At 43.1% G+C, this 12,251-nt stretch overlaps 1 protein-coding gene and 1 long non-coding RNA gene across 2 annotated transcripts; one reads left to right on the top strand and one right to left on the bottom strand.

The window, feature by feature from the left end:
• Positions 1–194: 194 nt before the first annotated feature.
• Positions 195–1,656, bottom strand: LOC107303619. The gene is made up of 5 exons (XR_001549577.2): positions 1,566–1,656; positions 1,023–1,297; positions 819–908; positions 495–734; positions 195–411 (listed from the first exon to the last, which is right to left on the bottom strand). It is a non-coding gene; the product is annotated as an uncharacterized LOC107303619 (long non-coding RNA).
• Positions 1,657–9,637: 7,981 nt separating this feature from the next.
• LOC102715919 lies at positions 9,638–10,957 on the top strand. The gene has a single exon (XM_006648488.2). The coding sequence runs from the start codon at positions 9,638–9,640 to the stop codon at positions 10,955–10,957; it is 1,320 nt and encodes a 439-aa protein (XP_006648551.2).
• Positions 10,958–12,251: the final 1,294 nt, after the last annotated feature.

The raw sequence follows: 12,251 nt of genomic DNA, 5'->3' as shown, positions 1-12,251 counted from the left end.
CCGTAAAACCGGATACAATCGGTCCCTGGACTATCAAAACCGGCGCAAAAGAGATCCCTTGGCGGTTTTGTCTAACTTAACGCCTACATGGCTAGTTTAACTAGGTCTCCGTCCCATGTGGCATTGATATGACGCTTACGTGGCAATCACATATCAGAAAAACAGTGGACCCACATGTCCCACATGGCTCCACCTTATTTATTTCTTAGTTTGACTATGACAATAGGATTAACAACATAAAACTGTTAATGGGGAATTCCGTATATGCTGTCGAGTCGATAATAAGACCTGGTCACTATTGCATCAGGTACTTCTAATATGATCCCATAGTATATTCTGATACAAGCTTGAAAAATAGTGATGTGCTGTCTTCCAGGAGTTTTGCTGGCGAGCCTTGCTCTGCAATTTCACCTGTTTTACAACAGCATGGAATTAAAATGGGAGAATCATGCATTAATTTTTAGCCTAGTAAACAAGGGATATATAGGACTAACCGTTGTCTAGGAGAATGACCTTTTCACTATCAAGAACCGATGTAATACGATGTGCTATTGTAATCACCGTGCATTCGAAAAATAGTCTCTTTATGGTTTGCTGGATCAGATTGTCAGTTATTGGATCCACTGAAGAAGTTGCTTCGTCCAAAACCAAAACCCTTCTTTTCTTTAAAACCACCCTCCCCAAACAAACAAGTTGCCTCTGACCCACACTCCAGTTGCCGCCATTTTCTGTAACTGAATTTCATAGTAAAAAGATCAGTTGCTAATCTTGACATTGTAGTATCACTATATTCGAACATTCTAATAAAGATATAAAACCTGCAGCATCAAGCTTAAGCTCGTTCCTTCTAACTTCATCGCCGAGATGACAAGAGTCCAATGCTTGGATAACACACACCCAAGTGAACTCTTTTGGCCGTGGAAAATATAGCAAATATAAGTTATGCATTATTCTTTTGCAAAAAAAGTATGATAGATATAGATGTGCATTAAAAATGGTTGTAAATCTAAAATCTGAAATACCTCCCAGATTTTCTCATCGCTATACTCCCCTCAAACATCACAGGATCTTGTGGAATGATACTCAGTCTTGTTCGTAGGTCATGGAGTCCAATGGTGCAGATGTCAAGGCCATCTATCAACACTTGCCCAACACATGGGTCGACAATGCGGAACAGTGCTTGGATCAAGGTAGACTTGCCATTGCCTGTTCTTCCGACAATACCAGTCTTCATTCTTTCCGGCAAAGTGCATGTCAGGCCTTTCAGAACAAAAGGCAGATGTGTTGCATATCGTACCTGCACCGCGTACAAAGCACAAACAATTAAACAATGAAAGAGGATTGCAGCACTACATTAGCGGCAGGGATTGTTCAAAACTGCCACTAATAAAAGGGAAAAAATATTGGATGCCGTTTTTTTGAAATAAATTATAAAGAAATAAAATAATTAATAATGGTACTGTTTTCCTTATGTTTCTCATAAATAAGATTTCTATTTGCGAATAGATGTGACTGCAACATTCTAATAAGCGAACATATATAACAGCAGAGTTTAAGAAACAAACATGGAGGCTACGAAGCTCAATTTCACCATTTGTTGGCCACTGGCAATTTGGTCTACTTTCAGATATTGTAAGGGGTGGTTCAGAAGGAATAGCCATGTATTGAAACATTCTTTCCACGGATATCATTCTATTTTCCAAACTACAGAGCCACTGAACGCCGCCGCTCGAGCCCCGCCGTCGATCTCCCTCACCACCGCCCGTCTTCCGCGCCGGCCCCCGTCACCTCGTGTGCCTCCCACTCGCCGACCCCGCTGTCGTCTCTCCGTCGCCGGTGAGTACCTCCCTCTTTCCCCTCCTCCTTTTCCCCTCCGAGCCGGCCGTTGCTGGGCCGCACGCCGCCGCCGACCCCCGTCGTCGCCGTCACCCTCAGGATGCCGTCGCAAGGCCGCCGCCGCCCGCGCCCGAGCGCGCCCATGCTCGTCGCACGCCATCGCCATCGCATCGTACCGCCGCCCCTCTCCCCTCTTGGCCACGCCCTCGCGTCGCCTGACCCGTGTCATCGGTCACCATCGTCGCCGCGTCACCGTCGCCGTCGCCGCTGTCGGTCGCCACCATTGCCGGTCACCGCCGCCGCGCCGCTGGTCCTCTCCTCCGCCCGGGCGTCATCGGCCTCCCTCATCTCCTCTCCCCTCCCCTCCCCTGTTCGCTGCTACTGACCGGCGGGACCCACCCATCGGCCAGCCCCTCCTCCTCGTTCCCCCTCCTCTCTCTTCGGGTCCCACTCACCAGCCTCCCTCGGTCTCCCCCTCTCACCGATAGTGGGGACCACATGTCGGCGCCGTTTCCCCTGGGCTGACGTCAGCGAGCCTCTTTATTGCGCAATAAATCAATTTAAGATTTTTCCTGTTTAGTTTAAAAACCCAGAAAACTTCTAAAATTCATAACTAATTCATCTAGTCTCCGTTTTAGCCCATTCAAATTTCATTAAATCTGTATAAATGCCAAGAATCCATTAAAAATAGTTTCTTTACTATTTTAGTAGAGTTTATGTCTGTTTATTTATTTTTGTGTTTTGTCGCTTAGATTCGAACCCCCCGAAGCTCCCGTTTACTTCGAGATCATCGCGGAAATCCCTCCTGAAGCTGAGCAAGGCAAATGGCACGCCCTTTGACCATATTGATCCTATTTACTGTCAAATTCTCGCTTATTTAATTCAAACATGCATTGTTTTACTTAAATTATTTACCGTACTTTACTTTACGTTATTTTCTGGGTTCAACCAATTATATTATGTCGTTGTTTATCCTTTCTTTACACTTGTTGTACCTGGGGTAACTAAAGTAGTTTTGGTCCTAGGCTATGCTTAGCCCTGCTTAGAACAAGTAGCACATGGGTACCCTTAATCACCTTTTTGACTGATTTTAGCTAATAATGATCCATTACCTGTCAGGGTTAATTCCAACTAAAATACTGATAATGGTGGGTCGTGGGTGCATGGTTTTGAGAGTCGCACCCATGACAATTAAGGACCAGTTCACGGGAAACCCTGAAAGTAATCTAGTGCTAACCACATACCGAAATGGGTAAGGTGAGATTTGAAACATGACTTCGAACTATTTGACGTACCAAGGCAAGGGTGGAGTATGAATGGGAGTCGTGGTGTAACGATGGCCTATGCTGCTTCCCGATTCACCAAGGCATAAGAGAGGACTGCCCGACTTGGTGTAAAGAAGGGGGTGAAACCTGAAGTGCGGTGCAATTAAATAGGGAGGGTTGTGAGACGGGTCCTATCACGGTCTCCTTTCCAGTATGTCATGGTGGCATGTTGGCGCACGTTCAAGTGCAGTGGAGTCGTGTCTTGTGGGTACAGTAATACACCTCTGATCAGAGTATAATCTATTCGAATAACTGTTGTCCACGGTTATGGGCGGACTCCCAGATTCACTGTGATTAGTTGAACTATTAATAACTTGGGTAATCTGGTTTTCACTTGGCCCTACTGCAATATGGTGTAACGTTGAGTAGGGGTTAGGCCTGTTGCAACGTGGGGTAACGTTGAACGGCGTGTTGATACTTTATTCAATTGCTTTATTTAACTGTTTTGTTAATTTAAATCCTGTCATTATACTTAAAGCTCTATTTTACCTGAATTGCTGCTTTTGTGCAACTAACCCTAGCCTATCCTTAAAATTATCTATATGCATTCATTACTCCCTTTCCATGCTACTTGTTGAGTACGTGGATGTACTCAGCCTTGCGTTTTTCCCTTCAGAAGTTGAGTACTGTTTAGATGGGGGCGATTCTGAGGTTTAAGGCTTGTCCGCCGTCGAGGTGCTGCCTTTGGATGGAGCCACACTACGTTGGAGCCAGAAGCCCTTTACTTTTCTTTCCGCTGCATGTTGTTAGAATTTAATTACCTTTTATTGTTGTTTTTAAAAATGATTGGTGATGTAATCAACATTGTCTATTGGTGTATCCCGGCTGGTCCTAGACAGGGATTTTAATACACAATAATGTTCGAAAATTCGTGTAAGGAATTTCTGAGCGTGACAATATGCCACTGGAAATGACCCGTTACGGATATAAGGTGATCTGTAACGGGTCGTAATTATGGGCCGTTACGGATGATCTATAACGAGATAGAACCACGACCGATTACGGACGAAAACATGTGATGTGGTAGGATTATTTCACTAGATAAGGGTGTATGCGATCGACTATCTATATATTCAGCTGTTCATCATGCAACAGCTATGTTATCTGCTCAATTCCTTGCGTCCGAGAGCTAGTATTCCCTGTGTTTCTCCGTGTAATACTTTTTAACCTTCCCAAATTTGGATTTTTTTTTTACAGCGCACCAAGACTGTTCAGACTGTCCATTTTGTGTTGATCCAATGGATCTGATCCCTTTTACCTCATTGGAGGTAATAGACAAAAAATGGAAAGGGAAAAAAATTCTTCAACTTGCTATAAACAAATTAATGTCTATAAAGTAAGCAATTAATGGAACGTTGTCATTACCATATTCAAAATTCTAATTACAAGATAGCTAGCCGATACTTTTATATTTTTCAACTTTGTACGCGTTTAAAGCCTGAATGAGAATTCTGAATTCTATTATCAAATTAGCATAATTCAATGTTGCATATATTTCAGACTTACATGCTTATGAAATTTTTAAATACTTTGGAATCTAAACTATATTTAATTTCTTTGCAGATTTCATAATTTTGGATTTTAAAACTGCAGCCCATTTGATTTAATTTGTAAAATATAAATTTCTATATATGAATTTTAATTTCATATCTTACCATGATTTCTTGTGGAACTTTGAGTACCAAGAAAATTTAAATAACCACTTGTATATTTGAATTAATAACCTGCAAATGCATTTGAATTGTTTGAATTTCTGGAATTTTTGGACCCCAAATTTCTTGCATTTGGTTAATAGTCATTAATGCTTTCTTTTTTCTGCTTTCACCAATTAATTAATTGCTGGAAATTTATTTACCATTACACAAAACAAAGAAAAATGAATGGCTAGGATTTGTTGTTGGGTCTTACCACCTTAGAGGTAAGAAGGAGCACTTTTCTAGGAGTTTTTAAGGTACCCTTCGGTTTTTAAGATAATTCAATGCCAAGATAGGTTAATAATGTAGTGATTAAATTATGTAGTAGTATGTTAGATAGATAATATAGGTAAAATTTTTTATGTCTTGTTGTAATTTTCTAGTATTTGAAGTGTATCGCTAACTCTTCGAACGGGGCTGGCCCGCAGCACAGGATGCTGCCACCGCCGCCGTCGGGAGGCCATCCCGCGCCTCCGACTCAGATTGACTGATTCACCCGGCGCCGCCGCCCACCCACCCATTCACACCAACTCCGGTGACGGCCATGCCCACCATGGCAATCTAGCTCTACAACCTCATCCGCCCCCGTGTGTCCTCCTCCTCCACCCCCGCCTCCGACCCCCGGTCGTCCTCCTCCTCCGCCGCCGCCTCCGCCGCCGTGTCCTCCTCCTACGCCGCCTCTCCGCTACCACCGCCGCAGCTTCTCTGCCGCTGGCTCCGCTCCCGCGTCCTCATCTTCCATCGGCGTCTTTTTCCCGCCCGGCCACCGAGCACCACCCTTCCCCGCCTTCGAACCGTGCATTCTCCACGGCGGTGATGGTGTCCGGCATGGTCGTCGGCGCCGAGCTGGGCGAGCTACCGGAGTTGTGCGCGGCCGAGGTGTAGCCGCACCTGGACGCGTCTCGCGGCTCAAACACGTGTTCCGCGGCCTCGCGGTGGCGGATTTCTGTAATCTTGTCATCGCCAGCGCGTGCTCCGGTCAGATAGGCAAGTAGCAAGTATTTTTGTTCATTACAAGTTTGCAACTTTAAACTATGATTTACATTATGTTTTAATACAGGTTACTGTAGGATTGATGTTTTACAACACTCCATAATAAGACCAATAAAATGGAGGCCCCAAATATTACATGGTAAACTATCTTGCAAACCAGTGATTTGCAACAGGTTATCAACAATGGAAAATATCGGAGTGCAGGAAAATAAAGTTAAGTTTATGAGCTTTTTTATCATCCTTGAAAAAGTATCTCAAGGTACTTACTTTTTAGTGTAAAAAGTATGGTACTTTGAGATACCAAAAATTTGTATTAAAATTCTGGTTATCTTGAGGTATTTTTTAAGTATGATAAAAAATCCTAATTTTATATACACATACCGTGAATGCCGTCTCTGACGCCTTTAAAGATTCTAAAATATGCAGTCTCATGTTCACAAATTTGTTGCAATGAAGCAGTTGTATTTGAGCATTTGCGATGATCTAAGCTTACAATATGAGAAGAATGTATTCGTTCAGACATATCAGCGATGTTAATCTCCACGGCTTGGCTTTCTCCCCTCATGGCCCTGCAGCCAAATGTAATTTTTTTTGATAACGAGAATTAAACAAAAATTGACTCAAATCAATGTTACTATGTATATATCTTATCATATCATACTACAAGAATGTAAGATAGTGCAATTTATTAGCCCACAAACTGCAGGAGAAAAATAGAAGTCCAGTAGACATTCAGCCCCTAGAAATATGAAATGATAGCTCTGTGCCACCCACTACTATCCCACACCTGGCAAAGTGGGGATCAATTTTTGATGTCAATTTCCTTAAAACCCATTTTCTACTTATAGGGACTCTGTTAATTTTCATGCTGATTGTTTGCATCCGTTGACAAGTTAACACGGAAAACAATATGAAACTTTATAAAACAAATATTCTTGTGGCATACCTTCAACACTATGTTATTCTGATTATGAATATCTTCTTCTATCTCTAGTAATGGTGGTGTTTCTTTCAGCTCTGCCCAACCCATATTACCCTTTCTAGGGTTAATTAGATCATGTTATTATAAATTTAACAGTTTAGAAAAATACCATTATTATTCGACTAATCCTAAGAATGTCATTATAATTTCAGAACTATTCAAAATATGCAACTCCATACCCTTTCGGTGCATTTTTTTAAAAATAGACCATATTACCCTTATGTTATTCCCTATACCCTTTGTAAGCGTAAAGGGCAATTTGGTCCAAAAATGATATATCTTAAATAGTTCTAAAATTATAATGACATCCTTACAATTAGTCGAGTAGTAATAACATTTTTCTAAACTGACATATTTGTAATCACATGATCTAATTAACCTTATTTTCTACAGAAATCTAAATCGACATCTAGAGCAGTAGAAACAGATGTTTGGTGTGCCCCATTACTCATAACATCACTAGGATGTTCATTATGTGTGTTTCTTGCTCGAGACAAATCAGAAATGCATCTGCTATGTCTTGCTTTTTCTGAAGTTACATGAATCTCTTTCGCAGGTAGCATGTTTTCCATTCCTGCATGGACGATAAATCTCCCATTATTGTGCTTTGTTTTTCTGAATGGTGTTCTATTCCTGACATGTTCACTTCCAGATTCATCAGTTGGCGCATTCAATAAATCTTTCAGGATGAGCAGGTTACAAGTTGGTGCAGATTGTTTCCTACCCGGTAATTTTGCATTGTTGGCAGCTAATGTAGGGAGGGATTTAGATATATAAAAATTCCTTATGTGCCAGCTTTTACAGTAAATCCCTGTTTTTCAACCATCTTTACTAGTAATACCAACGGATTTTTTAAGGTACCATCAAATAATTAATTATGAGCCGTCCATTGCTTTGGATCAAACGGATCTAATTTTGATATACCATGCCGTTAATATCTGTAGTAGAAATTCTATAAGGGTAAAATTTAAACTAAAATATATAAGCCTATGATAAAATTATGTGTCATATATTATTTAAAAATAAATAATTGATAAATCTATCTTAACAAAGTTTAGAATAAAATATTTAATATACTTATAAAAATATATAGTTAGATATAAATTTTACTACAGTTGTAAGTAAACTGTACAATAACATTGTCGTTGATTTATACTTGGATTAAGAGCAACTCCAACGGTTCTCTTTCCCCACTTGGCATCTCTGTTTTTTTGGCTTTCTAAACTTTAGCAATTTATCATATCCTCTTGTTTACGTACATATATGAGAGACGGGGTTTTACTTGGCATCCATAAAAATAAAAGAAAAGTACGACGCCGGTTTCTGTCGCACCTCGAACTTTCATCGTGCGGTTTTTCTTCTGCCAGGCGCCGTGCCGCCGCCGTCGCCGGACATTGCGCCCCCTGCCGCGCCCAGCCCCACGCGACTGTGCGCCTCGTCGTCGCCACTCGGCGCCACGCCCCGCCCGCGAGCATCGTCGTCACGTTCAGAGCAGAAATCCGACGCACGGTCTAGCCGCATCTCGTTGCATCGTGCGCGCACGGTACGTGCAGCAGCAGGGGCGGATCTACAGAGTATACCACGTATGCACGGGCATATCCTGTAATCCAATAACATATATCCCTATATATGTGTATTTTAAAGAATAAAAAATTAAAAATATACTTACCAGTTTCCAGCCTCTAGAACGGAAGACGTAGGAGGCGACCGCGAGCGTCTAGCAGTTGAGCCACCTAGGGCCCACACGCCTGCTCTGCCTCCTCTACCTCTACGGGCCCATGGCAGGCAACACGTACTTGTGACTTGTGATATTTGATTACTATTTGTTCAATTGTTTTCGGTCTTTCATTAAAAAAATAACTTCTAGTTTAATTACAATTAATATCCTAAATCTTCAGCACGCAGGCGCTGTGAGGTTAAATATTAATATAGCTTTCGAAAAATATATATTGTATTTATGGATGATTTCAACTTAATACATGAATTTAAACCTTAACGTGATGCTTAATGCATATATATTAAATCATGTTATCAATTTTTAATTATTATCGATTTACTAAAATAGATATGTCGAGTTGTATAGATAATTTTTATGCATACCCTTAGCTGAAATGCTAGATTCGTCACTGTGCAGCAGCATCAAGCAAGCAAATTCCAACGAAATTGGCCGCTGCATGCATGCACGCCAGCCACAGCAAGCTAAGGTTTGGCTCTGCATGCTTCTTTCACATCAAGGTCAAGATCAATCGGCGAAATTGCTATATCCACACGAAGGTCTGCCAGGAAATTAAAACCTCTGTTGTTCTTTGCTGTTGTGCTACAAACATACACGAGTGGCGGCGCGGCGTGGGACGGTGGTGCGGGACGGCACAGGAGGGACACGGGACGGCGCGAGGAAAGCAATGGCGCAGCTCCGGGTTGGTTGGATGCCATCTTCCTCTAGTCACGTCAACTACCAACGGTTAAGATAACACTGTTTTCTATGTAAAATTTAGTATTTTTTATGTAAATTTGCCATCTTCTGGTACTAGGAGTATCATCTTAAGAATAAAAAAAAATACTCTAAAACTAAATTTTCTTTGTTATATTATTTACAAACTTGCTAAAACATAGGATTTTAAAAAAACGAAAATTGGCTCTAACGTTCGACTAGTGTATACCATCTGGTTTCCGATTCGTGTCACAATAGCTTAATCGGATTCGGATGCACCGCCACTCTTTTATTACGTCCCGCCAGACAGAATCTGACAGTTGAGACGAGACGAGCAAATTACTCCCGCCACCCGACGCCGCCGCCGCCGACGACCATGGAATCACCTGTTAGATTGAGTGTTGCCGCCGCCGGAGGAGGAGGTAGCTCCGATTGGGCGGAGTTGTTGGAGGACATTCTCCTGACCGTCATGGAGCAGCTGGACATCCCGGACCTTGTACGCTCCGGCGCCGTTTGCGGCTGGTGGCGCTCCGCATCCGACGCCGTCCGCCGCGCCCGCTTCCCCCTCCCGTCCTCGGCGCAGCAGCTCCCGTGCCTATTCTACGCCTGCAAGGACTGCTCCCCTGCCGCCTCCGCCGCCGTCCACTGCCCCTTCACCGGCGAGTCCGTCCGTGTCCCGTTCCCGCTCGCACCTGTCGCCGGCCACGCCGTGGTCGGCGCCGGCCATGGCTGGGTCGTCACCGCCGACGAGAACTCCAACCTCCTACTCTTCAACCCCATCACCGGCGCCCAGGCCTCTCTACCGCCCATCACCGGCATCCGCCACGTGGAGACCGTCGCCGGCGAGGCGCGGCGGGACTGCATTTACCACCGGGTGGTCCTCTCCCGCAGCCCGTCCTCCGCCGGCCCCGGCGCCTGTGTTGCGCTGATGGCGCACATGAGCTACGGCGAGCTTTCGTTCGCCAGGCTCGGCGACGAGCGCTGGACGTCGATCTCGCCGGACGAACACCCCCACCTCGGCCGAAGCGCGTGTGGCTTCGGCGACTTCTTCCACGACGACGACGACGGCATATTCTACGCGCTCCGCTTCGATGGATCCATCTGCACCTTGGACCTCAACGGCGACTCTCCCGTCGTGAAGCAGATCACCGGCCGAGTCCCACCGCTGTGGTTCCCTCCGACCGTCTACATCCTCCGCGCGCCATGGGGTGACATCCTTCAAGTACGGAGATGGCGGCGTTACTTCGACTTGGTGCTGCAAACCGATGCACTATCATCATCACACCTTACACTTAGTCGTCTCAAGGTAGACGACGACGGCCTGAAACCTATCACGCGCTTCGACGAACTCGTAAATCCATATCGGGAGCTCAGGACGGTGGACATCGAGGTGCTCAAGGTTGATTTCGATCGACGAAGCGCCGTCAAGATGAGCAGCTTGGATGATCACGCTCTCTTCCTCGGTTACAACACCACGATGTGCCTCTCGACTAAAGATTATCCGATGCTGAAGCCAAACTGCGCATACATCACCGACGACACGTCCGAGTATATCGGCAATCGCAAGAACGGCTGGCGAGAGATTGGCATCTGGGACATGAAAGCCAAGAGCTTGCAGAGGTTTGAGTGCGCCGAGGATTCGCCGCCATGGCTGAATTGGCCCACCCCTGTTTGGATAAAACCTTCGTTTTTGTAAGTTACAGTAGAATTAATATCAAGTCCGTCCGGCCATTGAAGGCCATATTAGTGTTTATTTCAGTTTTGGGTGAACGTGGAACAATTAATAATATGCATGTTATTTTTATCATGGATTGTAAAAGTCATATCTTAACTTTATATACATATAAATAAAGATTTTATTTATAAATTATTTTTCTTTGTAAATACGTCGTTTCGTTTTTTTCTTCAAAAATCTATAACTAAAGATGACCTCCTAAGTGTTCACATGTTATCATGAGAATATGATTGATACTATTGTCCATAAACTTATGATCTAGTCATCCATGAGCACACCTTATACAACAGGTTCATTCGTATGACTTAAAGCGATCGAGTGACCAGTGTTCATCGGTGAACCATTGGACCCCAAGTATGCCCACGTCAGTAGCTGTAGCTCGATGCTGTGGAGAGGATTGGTAGATATATATCTGCTCACATACAAGAAACAACTATACCAAAATGTCATGAATTCAAACCCAAGCCTTGAATTTTTCACTGAAATCTTGTATTATTCCCTGCTTGGAATGTTCCTTCAAAGAGCTCTTTTAAGGTGCCCCCTCTTACCTCTAATTTGAATTATGCTAATTTGATCATAGAATTCAAAAATTCTCATTCAGGATTTAAACACGTACAAAGTTGAAAAATATAAAAGTATCCCCTAGCTATGTTGTAATTCGAATTTGGAATCATGGTAAATGATAACGTTTCATTAATTGCTTACTTTATAGACATTAATTTGTTTATAGCAAGTTGAAGAATTTTTCCCGTTCCCTTCTTTTGTCTATTACCTCCAATAAGGTAAGAGGGATCATATCCTTTGGATCAACACAAAATGGATGGTCTAAACAATCTTGGAGCACTATAAAAAAATCCAATAACATATATATGGGCACTATGAATTTAGAAGATCAAGGCCAGCAGGCAAAGTAAATAACTTAGAGCCTTTGCAGTCTGCACCGACTAAGGATGTGTTTTGTTATGCTTTTGGACATCAGGATTTTTGATCCCCTTGCACACGACTTTACCACCACACCATTAATGAAATGTAGTAAGTTGGGTGCCTTTTTTTACACAATACAAACTTATATACTTAATAGCAAAAGAAAATTCTTAAAATTAACTCTAAATTAAGGCTGAAAATTTAGATTTAGGCTTATAACTATAAGCAGAGCTGAAAAAGATGATGTTGCATGGGAGGTAGGAGACGTACATGCCGTATTTTATGAGAGATTTTATGATGTTTGCGAGATACATGAAGGTAAAGGGAGGTG

This window comes from Oryza brachyantha, chromosome 2 (assembly GCF_000231095.2).
Source record: "Oryza brachyantha chromosome 2, ObraRS2, whole genome shotgun sequence".
Classification (NCBI taxonomy): Eukaryota; Viridiplantae; Streptophyta; class Magnoliopsida; order Poales; family Poaceae; genus Oryza; species Oryza brachyantha.
The sequence above is the reverse complement of the archived record's forward strand: the minus strand, read 5'-3'. Positions and strand labels throughout refer to the sequence as shown.

What these genes read in the sequence shown, in the direction of transcription:
- LOC102715919 (XM_006648488.2), top strand. Translation starts at nt 9,638, where the DNA reads ATGGAATCACCTGTTAGATTGAGTGTTGCCGCCGCCGGAGGAGGAGGT.